This window comes from Peromyscus maniculatus, chromosome 2 (genome assembly GCF_049852395.1).
Source record: "Peromyscus maniculatus bairdii isolate BWxNUB_F1_BW_parent chromosome 2, HU_Pman_BW_mat_3.1, whole genome shotgun sequence".
NCBI lineage: Eukaryota > Metazoa > Chordata > Mammalia > Rodentia > Cricetidae > Peromyscus > Peromyscus maniculatus.
Window position 1 is genome coordinate 132,685,802 of NC_134853.1, and position 22,803 is coordinate 132,708,604.

At 36.6% G+C, this 22,803-nt stretch overlaps 1 protein-coding gene across 1 annotated transcript in view; it reads left to right on the forward strand.

Annotated features, from left to right (window-relative positions):
- LOC102904644 (selection and upkeep of intraepithelial T-cells protein 1-like) overlaps positions 1-18,897 on the forward strand; it is a 28,548-nt gene extending 9,651 nt beyond the window's left edge. The window contains exons 3-9 of the mRNA XM_076564775.1: positions 3,274-3,621; positions 5,345-5,626; positions 9,479-9,583; positions 10,066-10,080; positions 12,654-12,761; positions 13,434-13,556; positions 16,048-18,897. Coding sequence (XP_076420890.1) covers positions 3,274-3,621; positions 5,345-5,626; positions 9,479-9,583; positions 10,066-10,080; positions 12,654-12,761; positions 13,434-13,556; positions 16,048-16,070 — 1,004 coding nt within the window. The 3' untranslated portion in view covers positions 16,071-18,897. The remainder of the gene's footprint in view (positions 1-3,273; positions 3,622-5,344; positions 5,627-9,478; positions 9,584-10,065; positions 10,081-12,653; positions 12,762-13,433; positions 13,557-16,047) is intronic.
- The last annotated feature ends 3,906 nt before the right edge of the window (positions 18,898-22,803 follow it).

The window sequence follows — 22,803 nt, forward strand, 5'->3', positions numbered from 1 at the left end:
ATAAAATTTTTCTCAATCTAAAGAAGGACATGCTATAAAGATACAATAAGCTTACTGAGCACCAAATAGTGTGAACAAAAAAAGTCCCCTCACCACATGATAATCAAAGCACTAAACATACAGAATTAAAAAAGAATATTAAAAGCTGCAGAAGATAAAGGCCAAGTAAAATACAAAGGCAGACCTATTAGAATTACACCTGACTTTTCAATGGAAGCTCTAAAATCTAGAAGGGCCTGGACAGATGTTTTGCAGACTCTAAGAAACCACAGATGCCAGCCAAGACTACTATACCCAGAAAAACTTAAATCACCATAGATGGAGAAACAAGATACTATATGACAAAGTCAAATTTAAACAATATCTATCCACAAACCCAGACTTACAGAAGGTGCTAGAGGAAAATTCCAACTCAATGAAGTTAGCTACACCCACAAAAACACAGGAAATAGAAAATCTCATACCAGCAAAATCCAAAGAAGGGAAACACATGCACACGTGCACACACATGCACACTACTACTACTATTATTACTACAACAGAATAACAAGAATTAACAGTCACTGATCTTTAGAATCTCTAGTTAGAAGTTTTTCTGTGTCTTGCCTGGTCCTGTAGTCACTTGGTCCCAAGTAAACACACAGAGGCTTATATTAACTACAAACTGCATGGCCTATGGCTCAGGCTTCTTGCTAGCCAACTTTTTCATCTTAAATTAACCAGTTTATATTAATCTATATGTTGCCACTTGGCTGTGGGCCATGGGCTGGTATTTTCCCTTCCCATCTGTCTCTTTCCTGTATCTCTATTTGGATTTCCCACCTGCTTCTAAGCTGCCTTGCCATAGGCCAAAGCAGCTTATTTATTAATCAACAAGGACAACATATATTCACAGCATACAGAAAGTCATCCTACAGCAAGCATCTCTCAATATCAATGGCCTGAATTCTCCAATAAAAAGACATAGGCTAACAGAATGAACATAAAAATAGGAGCCATCCTTCTGTTGCATACAAGAAACATACTTCAACATCAAAGATAGACATTACCTTAGAGTAAAGGGTTGGCAAAAAATTTTCCAATCAAAGGGACCAAAGGAACAAGCTGGTGTAGCAACAAAATTGACTTCAAACCAAAATTAATCAAAAGAGATGGACAAGGACATTTCATAATTATCAAAGGAAAAATCCACCAAGATGATGTCTCAATTCTGAACTTCGATGCCTCAAATACAAGAGTATCCACATTTGTAAAAGAAATATTCCTAAAGCTTAAATCACACATTGAATTCCACACATTAATAGTGGGAGACTTCAATATCACACTCTCACCAATGGACAGGACATCCAGACACTAACTAAACAGAGAAATAACAGAACTAACAGATGTTATGATTCAAATGGACCTAATAGATATCTACAGAATATTTCACACAAACACAAAGAAATGTTCCTTCTTCTTGGCACCTCACGAACTGTCTACAAAATTAAACATATACTTCGTCACAAAGTAAGTCTCAGCAAATACAAAAGAATTGGAATAACCGCCTGTATCTTATCAGATCACCACGGAAAAGCTTGAGTTCAACAATGACATGAACTACAGAAAGCCTACAAACTCATGGAAACTGAACAATTCTCAACTAAATTACCACTGGGTCAAACAAGAAATAAATAAGGAAATCAAAGACTTCCTAGAACTCAATAAAAATTAATGGACAACATACCCAAACTTATGAGACACATTGAAAGCTGTGCTTAGAGGAAAGTTCATAGCACTACTATGCCTGCGTAGAGAAATCTCATTGGAGAAATCTCATACTAGTGACATAACAGCACTCCTGAAAGCTCCAGAAGAAAAAGAAGCAAACACAGCAAAGAGGAATAGATGGCTGGAAATACTCAACCTGAGGGCTAAAATCAGTAAAATAGAAACAAAGAAAATAATACAAAGAATCAATGAAACAATGAGTTGGTTCTTTGAGAAAATAAAGTCAGACAAATCCTTATTCAATCTAACTAAAAGGCAGGGAGAGAATATCAAAATTAACAAACCAGAAATGAAAAGGGGGCAGAACAACAGGCACTGAGGAAATCCAGAGAATCATTAAGTCATGCTTCAAAAAACCTGTATTCCACAAAACTGAAAAATCTAAAAGAAATGGACAAATTTCTTGATAGATACCAATTATCAAAATTAAATCAAGATCAGATAAGCAATTTAATGAGAACTATAACCCCTAAGGAAATAGAAGCAGTCATTAAAATTTCCCAACCAAAAAAAGCTCAGGGCCAGATGGTTTCAGTGCAGAATTCTACCAGACTTTCAAAGAAGAGTTAACACCAATACTCCTCAAATTATTCCCCAAAATTGAAAGAGAAGGAACATTGTCAAATTCTTTTTATAAAATATACATTTAAGACCTTATTTTGTTCTTTATGAAAAACAATTTTATTATTATTAAACATCAATTTATCAACTATACATTAGCACTTGGAAAAGTTTAGCTTCAAAAGAAAAAACTTAAATTGATTTCATAATGTTGATAAACTTAGAATAATGACAGAAGAGATTGAAATTTAAGCAAGTTTCTTACTGGGAAACTTAGAATACTAAGATGATCAACTTTTTTCTTCTTCTTACATTTAGTAAGTATGACAAAACAGAAATGAGAGACTATAAAATGTCTTCTATTTCCACACTGTATTCCAGTTAGGGACTCATTGTCAAATTTGAAAATTTATGAATTCTAACCTGAAATAAAATCTGCTGTAACCACCTTGAATCAAAAGAAAAAGCAACAACAAAGATGTTTTAACTGGGGCATGCTTACAGGGGTAGATTGTGGTACTTTAGTGTATCTTGTTGATGATTCTGAAGACAGATGAGAGGGTTCCATGGTAAGAGATTATAGTGAGTGAAGGAGGGAGATAAGTAAATATTCAATGATTAAGAACCAAGCAGAAATGAACAAATATAAGAATTATACAATTTAAGAAGTTCTGTGTAACTTTGCCAGAAAAAAGCATAAATTTATTCAATGGTTTATTATGAAGAACATCAAATATTAAAATCAGTTAAATGTATAAATTAAGGTATCTTTGGGATGAAGTAGCTATTAATAAAGAGATTTTTTTTCTGTTGTGTGTTGAGGAGAAACAGGCAGAAGGGGAAGAGGGAGAGGCAGGCAGGATGGGAATAGGGAAAGACTGATTTAAATAAAATATGTTATGTCCTGTCACTACTACCTTAAGTTCTTGTTTTCCTTACCAGAGCAGTTCACAGTGACTGGTTCAGAGGGTCCAGTCTTGGTTCCACTGGGTAGAACCCTGGAACTCAGTTGTCAGTTGTCTCCACCACAAAATGCACAGCACATGGAGATACGCTGGTTCCGGAACCATTATACACAGCCAGTACACTTGTACAGGGATGGTAAAGACCTGCATGGAGAAACTACCTCTAAGTATGTGGAGAGGACAGAACTCCTGAAAGATGCCATTGGAGAAGGGATAGTGACCCTCAGGATCCTTAGCGTGACTGTTGATGATGATGGTCCTTACCATTGTGTCTTCAAAGATGGCGATTTTTATGAAGAGCACATAACAGAGGTCAAGGTCACAGGTAGGCATGGATCTTTCTGAGGTTCCTATGAATCCACATTCTCAATCCATCAGGGTTTGAAACTTAGTGAAATGTTCAATGTTTCTGTGTCTATATTATATTGGCTTATTACTAAGATCAGTTTTACAAACTTTGTATTTTATTTAGATCAAAAATAAAATTATGGCCAAGTACACGTCAAGTCTATCAGTAAATTCTATTTTAGGTTTACAAAAATTGCTAGATTTCTAACATATCTACAAAACACTTTTAGGTTTGTTTTATTTTTTCAGCAATTTCTAATAACATGGTAATAAAATGTGATTTTTACCAGTGACTTTAACTTTAAAATAGTTTTCTTTGTGGTAATTTTTATTCCCAATTCTCCTTAAATCAATTCACTGGCTACTTAATGTGAGGTTAACATTCCTGTATCGTCAGTGTCTGCAACTATGTAACATTTAAATTTTTCTTCTCAACCCTGTAAACTGTTATGAATGGCAAAATAATGGCAGGAAAGTGAGTTGAAGTAAAATGAAGTGATTTGTACTTTGAGCATATGTGTTTCAGACTATACATAATTAATATTTGTGAACCTTATATTTTCTCTCAACCTAATGTTTCTGTGTCTATATTATATTGGTTTATTACTAAGATCAGTTTTACAAATTTTATTTTTCACTTAGATCAGGTGTGTTGGCACAGGTCTTTAATCCACGTACTTAGGAGGCAGAGGTAGGCAGATCTCCATGAGATCAAGGCCAGCCTAGTGTACACAGAGTTCTAGGCTAGTCATGTGTATATAGAGAATTCCAGTCCAGCCAGGATTCCATAGTAAGACCTGTATGAAAAAAGAAAGGGATGAAGGAAGAATGTAAGAAAAAGAAAGAGTACCACAGTGTATATATATGTATATATATATATATATATATATAATTTCAATTGATTTAAATTAATTACCTAAAATAAGTCATTCGCTTCTGAAATATCACTTGCCACATTTTAAGGGTTTAATCATGTCATTTAGAAAGTAGGATTGGATCAGACAGCAAATATGTAGAATATATTCTATCAGAAAGCTATTTTAGACAGTTATTTGTGGGTTATGTTGAATCACAATTCTTTCTTCTCCACATTTTAGGCAAGTCTTATGTCCCAGATAATGTTCTAACACTTTCAAAGACATTAACTTGATCTAAATTAGTATGCATTGTATTTTGAAAACACCAATGTATTACTTATTTCATATGAAATACACTGTATGTAAATATCAACTGGATACACAGAATATAAAATTTAAGTTTCAATTAAAGACTCAAAATTGCATTTATGATATTGTTGACTTCAACATTTAAAATTGGGGCTCCAGGGTGATTAAATGTTTACCATGGAAAAATATTTTAAGACACAGATTGTATGAGGAAATATTGATTTTTATTTATTATCATATTTCAATGTCCCAGACTAGTCTCAAATTAATAAGAAGTAAATATTTGTTAGTGAATCAGTAGATAAATGAAACAATCACCTGTGTTTATGTGACAAGCACCTGGTCATATAGAACATTTTGCTAATGGTGTACTGCGACTGTATAGTAAGTTCTTCCCTATTTTTGAAACTCATGCAATCAGAGCTCTTGACTCTTCAGGCTTCAGTCAAAATGGAGGAGAGAGTTTTATTTTTCTGTACTATTCCCCATTTCATTCACTTAAAAATGCTGTTTTATTCTTGTGTTCCCAACCAGCTGTAAACTTGCGGGTACAGATCCACCTGCATCCTCCTAATACCAAAGGTTTAATAGTGGAGTGTCACTCTGGAGGTTGGTTCCCACGGCCTCTCATAGAATGGAGAGATGACAGAGGAAAGGTCATTCCAGCTGCTTCAAAATCTCATTCACAGGATGGAGACAAACTGTTCATTATGAACACTACCCTTCTCGTTAAAGACAGCTCCTCCCAGAAAGTCATTTGCTGCTTTCAGAACCCTCTGACAGGCCAAGAGCAAAGGACAAGTGTTGTCCTATCAGGTAAAGTCTGAGTATTTGTTCTTCAATATCAGCTATTGCAGATAATTTAAAACTACACAGGATGATTCATTTCTGTTCTTGACTTCATTTCCAAAGCACTCATTTATTTTAGTTTTATTCATCATGTTGTTTTTATCTTGCCTATTGTCTTTTCCACATTCATTTATTTTACTTCTTTGCCTTCTAGATATTGGAGTTCTATGGCAATTTCAAAACTTTAATTGGCAGGATTTTACACACACACACACACACACACACACACACACACACACACACACACACACACATATATATATATATAGTGAAATATGATCATACCCATCTCCCCTTTCAGCTACCCCCTTATCCTCCTCAACACACACATCTCCCAACTCCATGTTTTGTTTTTTTGTAATTGGTAACCCAGTGTGTCCCTTTAGTGCTCCCCATATGTGAAGCACTGTAGGGCATCCACTGGACCATGGGAAACCTCTAAGTGGCTACATCCTCAACAGAGAATGAATTATCTTCTCTCAGACACTATCTACTGCAAATACTTCCTCAGTTTGGAATGGGACCTGGAGGACACAGACCCCCATCTATGCTAGGAGTTTGACTGGCTTGCTCTTATGAAGGTCTGGTATACCTGCTATGCATCCCTCTGTGCAACATCCATGCCATGTCTAGAATAAATCATTTTATAGCACTCATCCCCTCCTTCCTCTGGCTCTTAGATTCTTTCTGTCGTCACTTCTGAAATGTTCCCTGAACCTTAATGATGGTGGGACTAATACAGATGTCATGTTTAGAGGTACCCAGTTTCTTCTTCTTAGAATTTTGACCATTGGCTATTGCCCATTGCAAAGGAAGCTTCTCTGACAAAAGTTGAGAAGAGTCTAGGTCTATGGGTGTAAACACAATTATTTAGAAGACAATCAGTCAACACAAATACTGCGAAAAGTAACAACAGCATTTTCTACACTAGTGTTTATGAGTTTCTGAGCCATAGGCTTTTGACCAAGATTGCAATATCAAGGATGAAATTCCCTCCCATGGAGGAGGTGTCAAACAAAATCAGAAAACAGTTACCCTATTATAGTTGTGCCGCTGTTGCCCCATCTCACTTGGCACCTCAGTATTATAGTATGCAGCGTTCAGCACTAGGCAGGACTATTGATGTCTTTTCTCCACCAGTCACCTTCATAGAAACTTCCAGTACTATACAAGCTAGCTAGCAGGGCAGAAGCTTGATTAATTTGCTGCCTTCCAAATCACACATTCAACTTCTCTAAACAAAAATTTTGAAGTAATTCTTGACTTCTTTCTATATGGAAGTAGATCTCTTTAAAATATATCTAGAGTCTCATTGTTATTGTAATCTCAAAGCAGAAATTTGATTCTTGGATTCAGTGATCTAGATTCAATCCTGTATTTCAAAGTTAAAGATCTTGATGGTGAGTGGACTGAGTTTGATCCAAGGGACTCACATGGTAAAAAGTAAGAATCCACTCACACAGTAGTCCTCTGGTCTGATGTGCATGTATGACCACACACACACACACACACACACACACACACACACACACACACACAAACACACACACACACACAAATATCCCCATCACAAATAAATAAATTTGTAAGCTTAATAAAATTTAGAGAAGGATGTTAATGGTAATATATGATGTGGAACTTTAATTTTAGTGTAGTCAAAGTGAAAAGACAAATCTGATGGCTGTCCTACAGTAGCATCAGCATTTGTAAATTATTAGAAGAGAATGAATAAATGAAAGAGTTGAGGGGTTTTAAGGAGGACACCATGGTACTGGTACCATGCTTTGTAAGGACTGGGAAACAATCTTCTCACGGTACAGGATGTTTGTCAGACCTATGCTCCTGGAGTTTAATATATATTGAGAGATAGAGAAACTCATAAAAGATCAGGTCAGAGGGAAAAAAGGAGTCAATGTTGATGACTGTATTCTTTATCATAACTTTTGACCACTTTTTCCCATGCCATCCAATTTTAAGACTTCATCATCCATGCTCAGTTTTAGCAATACAATCCTTGACATTTCCCATTGCTACTTTTGCCCATAATTAGATATAATCAACCAAGAGAAGGAAATACTAATTAAAATAGTAGTCATGAAACATTACTCTCTGTTCAAGTCCTTGAAAATTCACCCCATTTTCCCCAGAATAAAATGCCTCACAGTGTTCTGTGTTGGATGTGCCCATTACCTTATATGATCTCATCTCCTATGGGTTTTCATTGTCCACACCAATCTACTCACATGGACTCGGCTGCTTTTCATCCATAGAGACTAACTCCTGCTCTTAGATATTCACTCTGATGTCTTTTATTCTCAGCATGCTATAACTTCTACTCACTCTCTTATTTCTTTAACTGTCCTCTGATCAACTATCAACCATTTAATTAAAGACTACTTAGATAAAATTCCTAAAAGCATATGATCTGTCCCTTCACACACATGGGATTCTGATATTTTGCCATTTCTTATTATTTTAGCATTAGTGTACTTTAACCAACTGTATAACTTAATTATATTATTGGCCTTCACCTACCTATATTGCAAAAGCAAAAAAGTCTAATCTTTGTTGGTTGTATATACTGATATGTATAAACTGTTTCAAATATTTCATATTATATTATCTTCAAAGAACACTGATTTAAATAAGTCAATTGAAATAAAACTCAAAATGTGCCTTTATAAACTGCCAAATAATCATGCATTTGTCAATTGTTTATATGCATTCATGATACCAATGTAAGATTGAGATGAAGGGAGGCATGCTGAAAACTCAAAAGAATTATATAGGGATAACTCACCTAACACTTTAGAAATTTAGTTTCTTCAAAATATCTCAGCATTTATTTTTCACTCAATTTCATTTTCTCATTCAATTAAATCTTCAAAAGGAAGTAAAGCTTTGTACTATAGTTGTGTCAGAAATAGGAAGATACATAATTCCAAGATATAAACAAAGTTTAAACAATCTATCCCCCTTTCATTGTTCATAGCATATGTGTATATGCATATATACATACACAGACATACTCTTTCTCACAAACATACATACATATAGCATACTATGTGTATAGAAACATATATATAAAACATACACACATATATAATGTATTTATAACAAATATATACATAAAAAACAAGAAAGAAAATGGGCAGTACTTGTTATTTATTTACAACTTGAGTTAATCATAAAAAGCATATTTTAAGAATCATATCTTCCTTAAGAAGATATGCTGTTTGAAAAACAAGTTTTAAGACTAAAGATATAGCACAGTTGACAGAACATTTGTCCAGAATGCACAAAGCCATGGGTCCAATCTCTAGCACCACATACAACAGGCTTGTTGTACCCCAGTAATCCCAGTACTAGAGAGGTAGAGGCAAGAGATCAGGAGTTCAAGGTCATCCGTATATAAATTCCGTACTGCACACTGTATGAGAACTTAGACAAAGCACTGGAGGGTGGAGTTAGGGATGACTTTATCATGGTTACTTGAGAACTGTGTTTTAGTCACAGGCAGAGGCAAGGAGCACTTAGCTTTGCCTCTTCCCTTTCACTGAAGAAGCTCCTGTAAGGGAGTGGGAGGGAATAATTTTATACCAGTCTTACACTAACTCATACCTGGCTTACCTTTATTCCAGACCTGCCATGCTTTTCATTGGGCCCACAATAAATTTCTCCAAAGTGTATTACATCTAATATGCCAGAGATATGAGATCTTGAATAAGAACACACCTTGAAGGCATCATCATTTGTTACTGGATGAGTCTAAACACTTAATGTTTCCTACATTCTAAGATTTGTGACCATCTATTTCAGATGCATTTTTTTCATGGAATAAGATTTGGAAAACAATTCTGGGCATAATATTATCTGTGATGGTGTTCTCTATAATGGTTTCCAGTTCTCAGCTATGTTACAGACGTAAACGTAAGTAGGATTGAAGGATGAGAGATAAAAAGTGGGAAAGTGGGGAGGGGTGGCTAAAGCTGAATGAACATTGATTTCCAAACCTCTACTTTTAGAATGCTCTAATGCCTCATGTCATCAATTAGATGTGTGTCCTTAGGTATTCCTTGTTCCTAGATTGTCTTATCTTTCTACCGGAGCTGTTGACAATGTTGTTTATAAAACTTGGGGTCCTAGAACCCCATTCATGCTGGAATTTGTCCTATCGTGACAGAAATTCAAACTAACCTAGAGAACTTTTCAAAACTTAATACCGTTTTCACAGATTTGTCACTTCATTTCTTCAAGGATCCAAAAACGTTGTCAAGGGTAACAGTGAAGTTCTCAACGTTACATGGTAAAATGATTATAAAGCGGTCACTTGTCACAGCAAAGTGAAAATAGATCAAAGGGATGTGTACTAATTGTAACATCTGGTAATTTACTTATTATAGGAGACAAAGTTTGCATCTGTTCTCAACTATGCTGCACTCAGGAGAGGAGTATAGAAGAATATATATAAATCTGTCTTGGCCTTGAAGGTGCTCTTGAAAAAAAAAGTCTCAAATACAGACCCCTTTTGGAAGAGCACAATTAGGCATTCTAGATCTCCTTCCACATGTAGTTTAGACATCAGCTGAGGAATTCATTCTTAGTGATTTTACACATTTCTGAAGTTCTTGAATTTCTTGTTCACATTGAAAAGTGATATTGTAGTTTGAACTTGCTGGCATACTCCAATAGCTCCTGTTTTCTACCCCTGCATCTAAGGGATATAGAGAGGAATGCCTGAAAGTCAGGTAGTCAGGTAGTCAAGACTGGCTCCAGTTTTACTGTCCCTGGGGATTCCTTGAAAATGGTTTGTTTACTTTCACCTCCCTAACACTTAGGTGTGTGCTGCAAATATGATTTTTTTTATCATTTTATTTTATTTTCAATATAATTTAATTCTACATATCAGCCACAGATTCCCTTGTTCTCCCCCCTCCCGCCCCCTTCCCCTTCCCTCCAGCCCACCCCACATTCCCATCTCCCCCAGGGCAAAGACTCCCCGAGGATTGAGATCAACCTGGTGGACTCAGTCCAGGCAGGTCCAGTCCCCTCCTCCCAGGCTGAACCAAGTGTCCCTGCATAAACTCCAGGTTTCAAACAGCCAACTCATGCAATGAGCACAGGACCCAGTTCCACTGCCTGGATGCCTCCCAAACAGATCAAGCCAATCAACTGTCTCACCTATTCAGAGGGCCTGATCCAGTTGGGGGCCCCTCAGCCATTGGTTCCTAGTTCATGTATTTCCATTAGTCTGGCTATTTGTCCCTGTGCTTTATCGAACCTTGGTCTCAACAATTCTCGCTCATACGAGAATTGTTGCAAATATGATTTATTTATTTATTTATTTTATTTTACAATACTATTCAGTTCTACATAACAGCCACAGATTCCCTTGTTCTCCCCCTTCCTGCCCCCCTCCCCTTCTGCTCAGCCCACCCCCCATTCCCACTACCTCCAGATCAAGGCCACCCCCGAGGACTGAGATCGACCTGATAGACTCAGTCCAAGAAGGTCTATGATTTTATTCAATGCTAGGGACCGATCCCAGGGATTTGTACATACTTAGCACAGTTGTGATGATATTGTGTTTCCCAATATATTGTGCACCCTAATAAACTTATCTGGGGTCAGAGAACAGAGCAGTCACTAGATATAGAGGTCAGAAAATGGTGGCACACACACCTTTAATCCTAGCATTCCAAAGGCAGAGATCCATCTGGATCTCTGCAAGTTCAAAGCCACACTGGAAAAAGCCAGGCATGGTGACTCACGCCTTTAATCCCAGGAAGCGATGGCAGAAAACAGAAAATTATATAAGGCCTGAGGACTAGGAACTAGAGTTTTGTTAAACCTTGAGCTTTTATTTCAGCTGAGATCCATTCAAATGAGGACACAGCGGCTTTCAGTTTGAGGAAACAAGATCATCTGAGGAATTGTCAAGGTGAGGTTGGATGTCGCCTGTTCTGTTTCTCTGATCTTTCAGCGTTCACCCCAGTACCTAGCTCCGGGTTTGTTTTTATTAATAAGACGTTTTAAGATTTGTGCTACACACAGTATTTATCAACTGAGGTACATCTGTACACTGTTACTGCATTCTTTAAGAATGTAAGTTTAAGGATAAATACTTAGAATATACTTAGAGATTATGAAGGCCCAGTTAGTAAAGTGACATTTGTAGGTTCTCCTGCAAGATCTATGATTTTGCTAGCCCTGGATGGTTGGTCAGGTTCCTTTATCAGTCACGATTCCTTCTTGTTGAGAAGGTAATAATGTTGGTTACCACTGAAGCATGCATGATGGTATTGCATCCTTAGAGTTCATGCCATATGCACCTATGTGTATGTAACAACAGTTAATGAAAAAGTAGGCCATGAATTTGAAAGAGATCAATGGGGTGGGGTAATATTGGAAGGTTTAGAGGGAGAAAAGGGAAGAGGGAAATAACAAAAGCATATTATCTCAAAATTAAAAAGAATTAATATAGAACTTATACTGTGTGTCTTATATTTGTTCAGCTATCAAGGGTTAACCATGGCTTTTCTGAATCTATTGATTTACAGTCAAAAATATTTTTAAATAGAGTTTTACTGTAAAAATCTCCTCCCGTTATTCAACTGTTTCTCATTGGCACACTTTGAACCCCTAACATTTTACTAACTTTTGTATACAAGGTAGTGAGTGGATCATTTCCAAGGGGGTGGTATTAATTTTATAACAAGAATTATCACATCACAGACTGATAGATAAGAGGAAGCAAAGTAAAGATGATCCTCTTTCTGCAGGCTTGTCAGGTCTCTGTCTGGAACTGTTTCCATCCTATAAAGCCTTCTGTCCCTTCCTCATGCCAACCCTCTGATCTTCAGTCCTAAGTCATGTTATGTTCTAATAAACACAGGGAGATGATATCAGATTACAGCTCTTGCTTTCCTTATATACTTTTCAAACCTAAGGTATCTCTACATCATAACTAATGATTATAACTTTGTTTCTTTAGGTAGCTGGTACACCTGCGCTGCTCCTTGGGTGATAGGCATATTGATAATGGTGTTTTCAGTATCGATTGTCATAGGAGTCATGTTGTGGATGCATAAGAAAGAAAGAGGTAAGTACCATCAAGTGTATGTATAGTAAATATCCTTTTTACCGAATGACTAGTCACTGGTAAGACATTTGCCTAAAGAAAAGTGATGCTTGTTTGGATAGCAAGACCAACAGGCTCCTGAACTACCTTACCTGTTCTACATTATTGTGTGCATCTGCCTCAATTTTGTAGGTGTAATGGAAGCTATATAAACAAGGTAAAATTGAAGATGGGGTAATTCTTTATAGTAATGTGGTATTATAGCCCAAAAGCTGAATGCAGAACTCACAAACTTGAGGTAGATTTTCGGTATTTTTTTTTTCGTTAACTTTCTCTTGTGAGATTTGGACACAGCCTAAAATCAAACTAGAGTTAATACACAAATTCATCAATATATTTGTTATATGAGTGATCCATCAGAGCTTTATAGACAGTGTAAGAATCTAGTCATAAAAGATGGGCAGATAATTTCATTGGTCAAAGTGAAGTTCCCCTTTTTATTTTTACTTTTTTTTCATTTATTTGGTTTGAAGTCTATTTTGTAAGGTATTGGGATAACTTAGCCTCTTCTCCTACACTCATACATCCATACGGCACAGAGCAGTAGAACCTAAGAAGTGAATCTATCATACTTCTGTAGTACAGCCTTACCATATCTGCTGCAAATTTCCTAATCTTTGCAATTCTCCCAAGTTCCTGTTTCAGATGCACATTTTGAATTGGATACTTTGTGGTTGGAAGATATAAGCGTCATTCTATGTACACTGATGGTTTCTGCTACCATGCTCATTTCTTATGTATACTTCAGATTGAGAGGTAAATGGGATGAGAAATGTGTCAACTCATAGAATGTGTTTCTGTGAGATGTCAAGCTGTCTAAAAGCTGAAATTCCTAATCACAGTCGCCTAGTTTTTAAAAAATGTAAAGCAGAAAGCATGTGTGCTCTATAAAGACTGTCAATGTATGGACTTCTCCAGGCTTCTGGGAAATATACAAATACACAAATGCTGTAATAAATGCTAAGGACAGCCTCAGATCTTACTGCACACTTGTAAGAAATGTATCAGGGAAAGGTGGAAAGGCTGCTATAATCCATCCATTCTCTGAAGCCTTGAACAGTTTGTTTCCACTTCATCTCAAATATTAAGATGATAATTGAATGCCATAAATTCCTCTGTGAGAAGTATGCAAGTTTTTACAAGGAATGGCCAAGAAAATTCTCAACCCTACACTCATATCTTGGAAACATTCCATAACTTATGCCCAAAGATAAATGCCCAGCTTTTATTGTGCAACTTATAGTCTTTATGCAAACAGAAGTATATATATATATATATATATATATATATATATATATATATATATATATATATGCCAGAATAGAATTTTTCAACACCTGTTTACTTGATCTACCAATAACCTATAACCCTAAAATATTACATTAAAAATGTACACACTATTAATCAAGTTTTAATTTTTATTGCCAGTGAGCTTTCCCCTCAAATACAATTAAAAGTTGTAGTGAGTTCCTATGGATGATACAGAGAAGTTATTAAGCAAATAGATTCATAGATTAAACTAAAAAAATGATACACTATATTTTTATTTTTGCATTTTGCATATAGGATTTTTGTTGAAGTTTCTGATATAGAGTTGGAAAAGCCAAAATGAGAATATTTACCAAGCCTCAGCAGTAATTTTCAAATCTCAGCAGTTGGAATGTAGCAAACACAAGAAACATGTGGTCTTCTGTAATATAAATTAACATTCCTGTACCCAGCTTCTGCTAAGAAAAGTAACTCCTTCATTATCTTGCAATCAGGAGGATGGGTTAACAATAAAGAGAAGCCACAAGAAATCTATAACCAATCTTCTTCAACTCAAGCCACATTTACCTGTTGACTCAATAGATAAACAGGGGAGAGTTAAGAAAGATTTAAGATGTTCTTAAAATGCAGGAGACCACAGGAACCAAGATAAGGCCTCTTTTCAGTTACTTGTGATATCAGTGCTATTAATATTGCTTATTTGTATCCATTGAGAACAATGACACAGTTGATTTATCCATTTAAATATTTCATCAATTGATCTTCTTTATCTAGAATTTTATAAAAAGGGAGTTAATGCAATATATTCATTGTTTCCAACTAGAGATTACACAGCACAACGAACTGAGAACATACTTTTCTATTAATTGTTTTCAGTCTGTTCAAATGTATCTCAAATGGCTAATATAGAATTTTATTACAAAAAATTAATAATGAAACAAGAAAAAATTGAAGTTGATAAAAATTCACTTCTGATTCAAATGCATCCAATTAGCTTTTAAATTTTGAACATAAAATCATCCAGGAGCAATAATAATCAGGTCAACTTTATTTACAAAAACAGAACAATATTCCCAAATGTATGTATGTTATGTATAATTTTTCCCCTCTTGAGGTATGATAATGCTACATAGCCCAGGCTAGTATGGAACCTACTCTGTAGCCCAAGCTGGCTTTTATGTCTTGACAATCCCCCTGCATTAGCCTCCCAAGTCTGGAGATTACAGTCCATTACACCCAGTTCTAGTGATACTTATTATTTTTTGTTGTTGCTGTTTGTTCTGTTTTTTCCCCTAGTTTTATTAGGTGTGTGTTTGAGTATTGGAATAAAATCTCGGGTTTTGTTAGCTTAACTCTCTGTACCCTGTCCCTGAAACACTCTGACTCTTCTCCTATGTTGAATGGTTGATTGTTATAATTCTATGATTCTCACCTTTTGGAAATTATAGCTCAAGAGGATATATAAGAGCATATAAGTGTGTATAGAGTGTTGTAGAAGACACCCTGGATAATTCCTAATGTTTTTCATATAAGCACTATTTTTATTTTGCAATAGCTTTTCCCTTCATTGTTACCTTAGTCCTGCGAAGAGAAAGACAGCAAATATCTTTGGTTGGATTTTTCAATAACCTATTATACCAGTTTTAAAAGAAATATTCAAATCCAATCCATCTCCTTTCTAAGATACCCATTTTGCTTGCAGATTTCTCCCAAAAGGATTTTTTTCCTCATTGATTTTAAACCAGGGAACTCAAGTTAATTAATGACGAAATAAAAGTTGTTACATTTGCCTTTGTAAAATACTTTTGACATCTCATAGGATATCAGTATGTCATCACATGTGTTCCCATTTATACTTACCTTTAGTAATCTGTAAGTTAGCAGTACTTGCAGAATATATTATTTCTTTGACAGATTACCTACAAAAGTTTAGGGAATAAAAAAATGTCAGATTTCTCACTTGGAACTTTGGTTACAGAGACTGTTGAACCTGAAAATTGACAGAGAAGGACCATTTCCACAATTTTGAGCCAAATTTGCATCAAGCTTTAATTAAATACTGGCTAACGAGCAGCGGTGGTGCATACCTTGAATCGAAGCACTTGGGAGGCAGAACAAGGAAGATCTCTATGTTCATGGCCAGCCTGGTCTACAGAGTAAGTTCCACAACAGCAGGGGCTACACAGAGAAACTCTGGATTGAAAAACTAAGTAAATAAATAAATAATAAATAAACAAATAAATAAATACTGGCCAGGATGTTGGACTGTGGTCAGTTCTATTTATGGGTTCATAAAAAATGACCAGGAGCTATGTTTTTACAGAAGTTTAAAAAGGTGAAACTCACAATTCATTGCATTTCCTCTCAGGGGCACACATACATCCTGATATATGTCCTGTGTATGTACCTCTCGCCTGCTCCAATCAAGCACATCCAGTGCAGTTGGGTCAAATGAACATGTTTAGGGGAGTGAAAAGATGTGGCTTATAATTTTCCAAGAACCACAGCCCCCCACACTGGAAGGAATTTATCTGTCCTTGGGCAAGTGGAGCTTACAGGTTAACCTTGGTTCTACAGGTAGAACAAGAGGCTAAGATCCCCAAAGAAAATATGGTTATATGAATTTAGACATGTCCTAATGATTGCAGATGTTAAAGAAACACTTGGAATTCAGATTTGCATTCTATTGTTAGGTCTTGGGGAAATAAATAATTTTAAGTAAAAAGATGGAAATACAGTCAAAACATGAGTCATGGGAATAGTGTAAATAAAAACAATAATTCACAAGGCAAACAGGTGTAATTACCCACAAATAGAAATAATTTCATGTCATTAATGAAACACAGTATTTACATCTAATAAAACATGGTAAATAACCATTATAGTTCAAACAAAGCTATTTCCAAGCAATAAATAGAAACATAAGTTTAGCATGTTCTCTTGAGTGTATTGCAAAAAGAGCAGAATGGAATAAAGATTGTTAAAGACAGGGAAAGACATTAGAGACAAGTTCAAAAAGGGGCCCAATGATGGAATAAAGGAATTAGCTCTGCTTCTTACAGAGCAGAAGAGGGTAACTCCAAGTTAAAATGAGCTGTGATATGTGTGTGTGTGTGTGTGTGTGTGTGTGTGTGTGTGTGTGTGTGTGTGTGTTATATGTGTGTATGTGTGTTATGTATGTGTGTATGCACGTTTGTGGATATAAGATGTCAATATCAAGCATCTTCCCCAATTCTTCTCCACCTTATATTTTCAGTCATTTATGAAATTGAAATTCTTTGATTCAGCCAAATTGGTTACCCAGAAAATCACAGGGATCTTCCTATCTCCATATTTTCAGCCACCCTGGACTACATAAGATTAATCCAGTTTAAACGAGAAACAGCCAGGCAGTTGTGTGTGGCACACATCTTTAATTCCAGCACTTGGAATCACACAATCTCAGTACTTGGGAGTCACATGTCTTTGATCCCAGTACTAGGAAGGTTGAAACAGGAAGTCATATGACTGGGCCGAGAAAGGAATATAAGGCAGGAGAAGACAGAAATTAGGCCATGTCAGCTGAAAGAGGTATTCAATCTGAGGATTTGTGGAGACAGGATTTCCCCTTTTGGCTGAGGACCCAGGGACATTCAGTCAGAAGATTCATGGAGTTAGTGAGGTGAGAAGTGGCTGTGGCTTATTTCCTCTGATCTTTCAGCATTTATTCCAGTATCTGGCTCAGGATTTTTATTATAAGACCATTTAGGACTCATGCAACACATGGGAGTTTCAACCAAAACTAAGCATGAATGAAAATGTCACAAGCAAACCTGTTACTTTGTAGAATAACTAAAATATAAAAAAATTAAAACTATACATGATTCCAAAATTATATAAAAAATAGACTAATATTAGAAGAAGAAAGTAAAGACAAATTATGGGAATAAACAATAAAATAATGAATAAAAATAAGAACCACATAAAAACTTTGTGAAAGTTGCTGTACTGTACATATGCCATCACATGTGCAAAGTTCAGTTGAATAGTAATGAAATAAATGTGAAATAATAAAATTAAGGTTCAAATTGATGTTTCTTGGATATACTAAATATGTGAAAATATTTTCTTAACTTAATTTGTTGAAATATTTCCAATTTTATTTTTTTTTAAATTAGGATTTATTAATTTTATTCTGTGCGTGAGTGTTTTGACTGCATGTATGTTTGTGGATCACTCATGCCCTGTGCCCACAGAGGAAAGATGAGGGCATCAGTTGCCCTGGATCTGGAGTTACAGATGGTTGTAAGCCAACATGTTGGTGCTGGGAACCAAACCAGGTTCCTCTTCAAGAGTGACAAGTGCTCTTGATAGCTGAGCCAGCTCTCCAGCCCTCAGTTTTTTTCTTCTGGTGTAACTTGTTATTTTGCTTAGACACCAAGATGATGCTTGTGTTTTGGTTGTCTAGCAACTTTGATAGAATATATCTTATTCTTAACATTTTGGATATACATACCCTCGAATATAGAGCTCTCAGTCAATGCAAAGATCAATGCTTTGTGTTTTTAACATTATGAAACTGTTCTTGAATTACACTTTTTAGTGTTTATTCTAAATTTTATTTAGTTTCTGCTTTAACCAATGTTTTATTCTATCTCTTTCCAGTATTTGCTAGCTCCTGCTAGCTGTCCATTTTATATATTTAGTTCTCTAGGATACATCATCACTGGGTAGTGTCAGTCACTTTCTCTAGATGATTTGTTCTAACTGCTTGGTGTCTCTATGGGGGAAATAGATTGATGTGTTGAGCCACACTTAACATCTGCACAGAATCACCTTTCTGTGCAAATGTTAATACATACAATATATTTTTACTAAAATTCTAAATTCTTTTCTATATTATTCTAGTTAATTCTTTATCATCTTTCTTGATATCCAACTAAATTTCAATATTATCAAAGAATGTGGCCTGTGTATCATTTATTAAAATTTTGAATTTTCAAATTTTACATGTGAAAACTTTGTTTATATTTTATTCATATTTGGAAACAGGGTGAAATTCATATTATAATATGTTGAAGCTATAATGTTTGCTCTTTATTTATTTATGTTATTTTACAATACTACTCAGTTCTACATAACAGCCACAGATTCCCTTGTTCTCCCTCTTCCTGTCCCCCTCCCCTTCCCCCCAGCCCACTCCCCATTCCCACCTCCTCCAGACAAAGCCTCCCCTGAGGAGGACTGAAATCAACCTGATAGGCTCAGTCCAGGCAGGTCCAGTCTCCTCCTCCCAGATTGAGCCAAGCATCCCTGTATAAGTCCCAGCTTTCTTTTTCTTTTTCTTTTTTTTTTTTTTTTTTTTTTTTTTTTTTTTTTTTTTTTGGTTTTTCCGAGACTGGGTTTCTCTGTGTAGTTTTGCGCCTTTCCTGGGACTCACTTGGTAGTCCAGGCTGGCCTCGAACTCATAGAGATCCACCTGGCTCTGCCTCCCGAGTGCTGGGATTAAAGGCGTGCGCCACCACCGCCAGGCAAGTCCCAGCTTTCAAACAGCTAACTTATGCAATGAGCCCAGGACCTGGTACCACTGCCTAGATGCCTCCCAAACAGATCAAGCCAATCAACTGTCTCACCTATTCAGAGGGCCTGATCCAGTTGGGGGCCCCTCAGCCTTTGGTTCATAGTTCATGTGTTTCCATTCATTTGGCTATTTGTCCAGGTGCTTAATTCCAGCCTTGGTTTCAACAATTCTCCCTCATATAAACACTCTTCTTTCTCGCTAATTAGACTCCCGGGGCTCCACCTGGGGCCTAGCCGTGGATGTCTGCATCCAGATCCCTCAGTCCTTGGATGGGGTTTCTGGCATGACTATTAGGGTGTTTGGCCATCCCATCACCAGAGTAGGCCAGTCCCGGCTGTCTCTCGACAATTGCCAGCAGTCTTTTGTGGGGGTATTTTTGTGGATTTCTGTGGGCCTCTTTAGCACTTTGTTTCTTCCTTTTCTCATGTGGTCTTCATTTACCATGGTCTCCTATTCCTTGTTCTCCCTTTCTGTTCTTGATCCAGCTGGGATCTCCTGCTCTCTTTCCCTCGACCCTTGCCCTTCATTGTTCCCACTCATGTCCAGGTTGTTCATGTAGATCTCAGCCATTTCTCCATCATTGGGCAATCCCCGTGTATTTCTTGGGGTCCTGTTTTCCAGGTAGCCTCACTGGTGATGTGAGTAGCAGTCCAGTCATCCTTGTCCCACATCTAGTATCCTCCTATGAGTGAGTACATACCATATTTGTCTTTCTGAGTCTGGGTTACCTCACTCAGGATGATTTTTTCTAGATCCATCCATTTGCCTGCAAACCTCATGATGTCATTGTTTTCTCTTGTGAGTAGTATTCCATTGTGTTTATGTGCCACAATTTTTTTTTATCCATTCTTCAGTTGAAGGGCATCTAGGTTGTTTCCAGGTTTTGGCTATTACAAACAATGCTGATAGGAACATAGCTGAGCAAGTGCTCGAGGCATCACAATCCCTGACTTCAAGCTCTACTATTGAGCTACAGTAATAAAAACAGCTTGGTATCGGCATAAAAACCGACATGTGGACCAATGGAATCGAATTGAAGACCCCGACATTAACTCACACACCTATGAATATGTAATTTTTGACAAAGAAGCCAAAAGTGTACAATGGAAAAAAGAAAGCATCTTCAACAAATGGTGCTTGCATAACTGGATGTCAACATGTAGAAGGCTGTAAATAGATCCATATCTGTCACCGTGCACAAAACTTAAGTCCAAGTGGATCAAGAACCTCAACATAAATCCAGCTACTCTGAACCTGCTAGAAGAGAAAGTAGGAAGTAGTCTTGAATGCATTGGCATAGGAGATCACTTCCTAAATATAACACCAGTAGCACAGACACTGAGAGAAACAATCAATCAATGGGACCTCTTGAAACTGAGAAGCTTTTTTAGAGCAAAGGATATGGTCAACAAGGCAAAGCGACAGCCTACAGAATGGGGAAAGATCTTCACCAACCCCACATCTGGCAGAGGACTGATATCCAGAATATATAAGAAACTCAAGGAATTAGACATCAAAACGACCAACAGTCCAATTAAGAAATGGGCTATAGAACTAAACAGAGAATTCTCAACAGAGGAAACTCAAATGGCTGAAAGACATTTAAGGAATTGCTCAACATCCCTAATCATCAGGGAAATGCAAATCAAAACATCTCTGAGATACCACCTTATGCCTGTCACAATGGCTAAGATCAAAAACACTGAAGACACTTTATGCTGGAGAGGATGTGGAACTAGGGGAACTCTCCTCCACTGCTGGTGGGAATGCAAGCTTGTACAACCACTTTGGAAACCAATATGGTGCTTTCTTAGAAAATTGGGAATCAATCTCCCCCAAGATCCAGCTATACCACTCTATATGCCTGAGAAATGCTCAATCATACCACAAGAGCACTAATGTTTGCTCTTATTTAGTATATTATATAGTTTTACCCAATTGTATCAATTTTGTAATTGTTATTTTATGGTATTTTTTAGCCCATTTTTAATCAAACATTCTCACAAAAGTGGGAAATGGGGAATTAATATGTATAGAATACATTATATATAAATTTAAAATAGTATAACTAAAGCCATTACTTTACATGCTTACTGCATGCTGCTAAGATTTTAATTTATAGAGATTCTTTTAAATACAATGTAATATTGAAGAAAGTTAATGGCTCATTTAAATTTAATGTGCTTTTTAATTTTTTATTATTTTCCTTATTTTGTATTTTATATTGATTAAAATTTTCTAAGTATATATCTTCTTTAACTTGTTCAAAGATTTCATCCAATTCATGTCTTCTGTTAAAGATCTACTAAGATATTTGAGAATTTAAAACTAACATTTAAAGCTATGAAATTCATCAATATTTAAAAAATTTTTTTGAATAATATAAATATTAATATAAAATATATTTAAAAATAATCAAAAAGACTCATTAATAGGGAGAACGGGGAGGGAGATACCATGATGAATGAAGACCCCAGGGGAATAGGAAGAAGCAGAGTGCTAGAGAGGTCCCCAGAAACCCACAAAGATACCTCCAGTGTAGACTACTGGCAATGATCGAGAGAGTGCCTGAGCTGACCTGCTCTGGTGATCAGATGGCCGAACACCCTGGCTATCATGATAGATCTCTCATCCAGTGTCTGATGGTAGCAGATGCAGAGATCCACGGCCGAGGCCCTGGTGGAACTCCAGGAGTTCAACTGGTGAGAGAAAGGAGGGATTTATGAGTGAGAGATATTGAGACCATGATTGGAAAAACACAGGAACAAATAGCCAAACTAGTGGAAATGCATGAACTGTGAACCAATGGCTGAGGAGCCCCCATGGAACTGGACCAGGCTCTCTGGATAAGTGAGACAGTTGATTAGCTTGAACTGTATGGGAGGCCCTCAGGCAGTGGGGCCAGGACCTGTCCTTGGTGCATGGGCTGGCTTTTTGGAGATTGGGGCCTATACTGGGACACTTTGCTCAGCCTTGGTGTAGGGAGGAGGGGGCTGGACCTGCGTCAGCTGAGTTTACCAGGCTGTGCTGACTCCCCGGGGGGACCTTGCCTTGGAGGAGGTGGGAATGGGGGATAGATTGGGGTGGAGGATGGGGGGTGGGAGGAGGGAGGACAGGAGAATCCATGGCTGATATGTGAAATTAAGTTAATTATAAAATAAAAATATTTAAAAT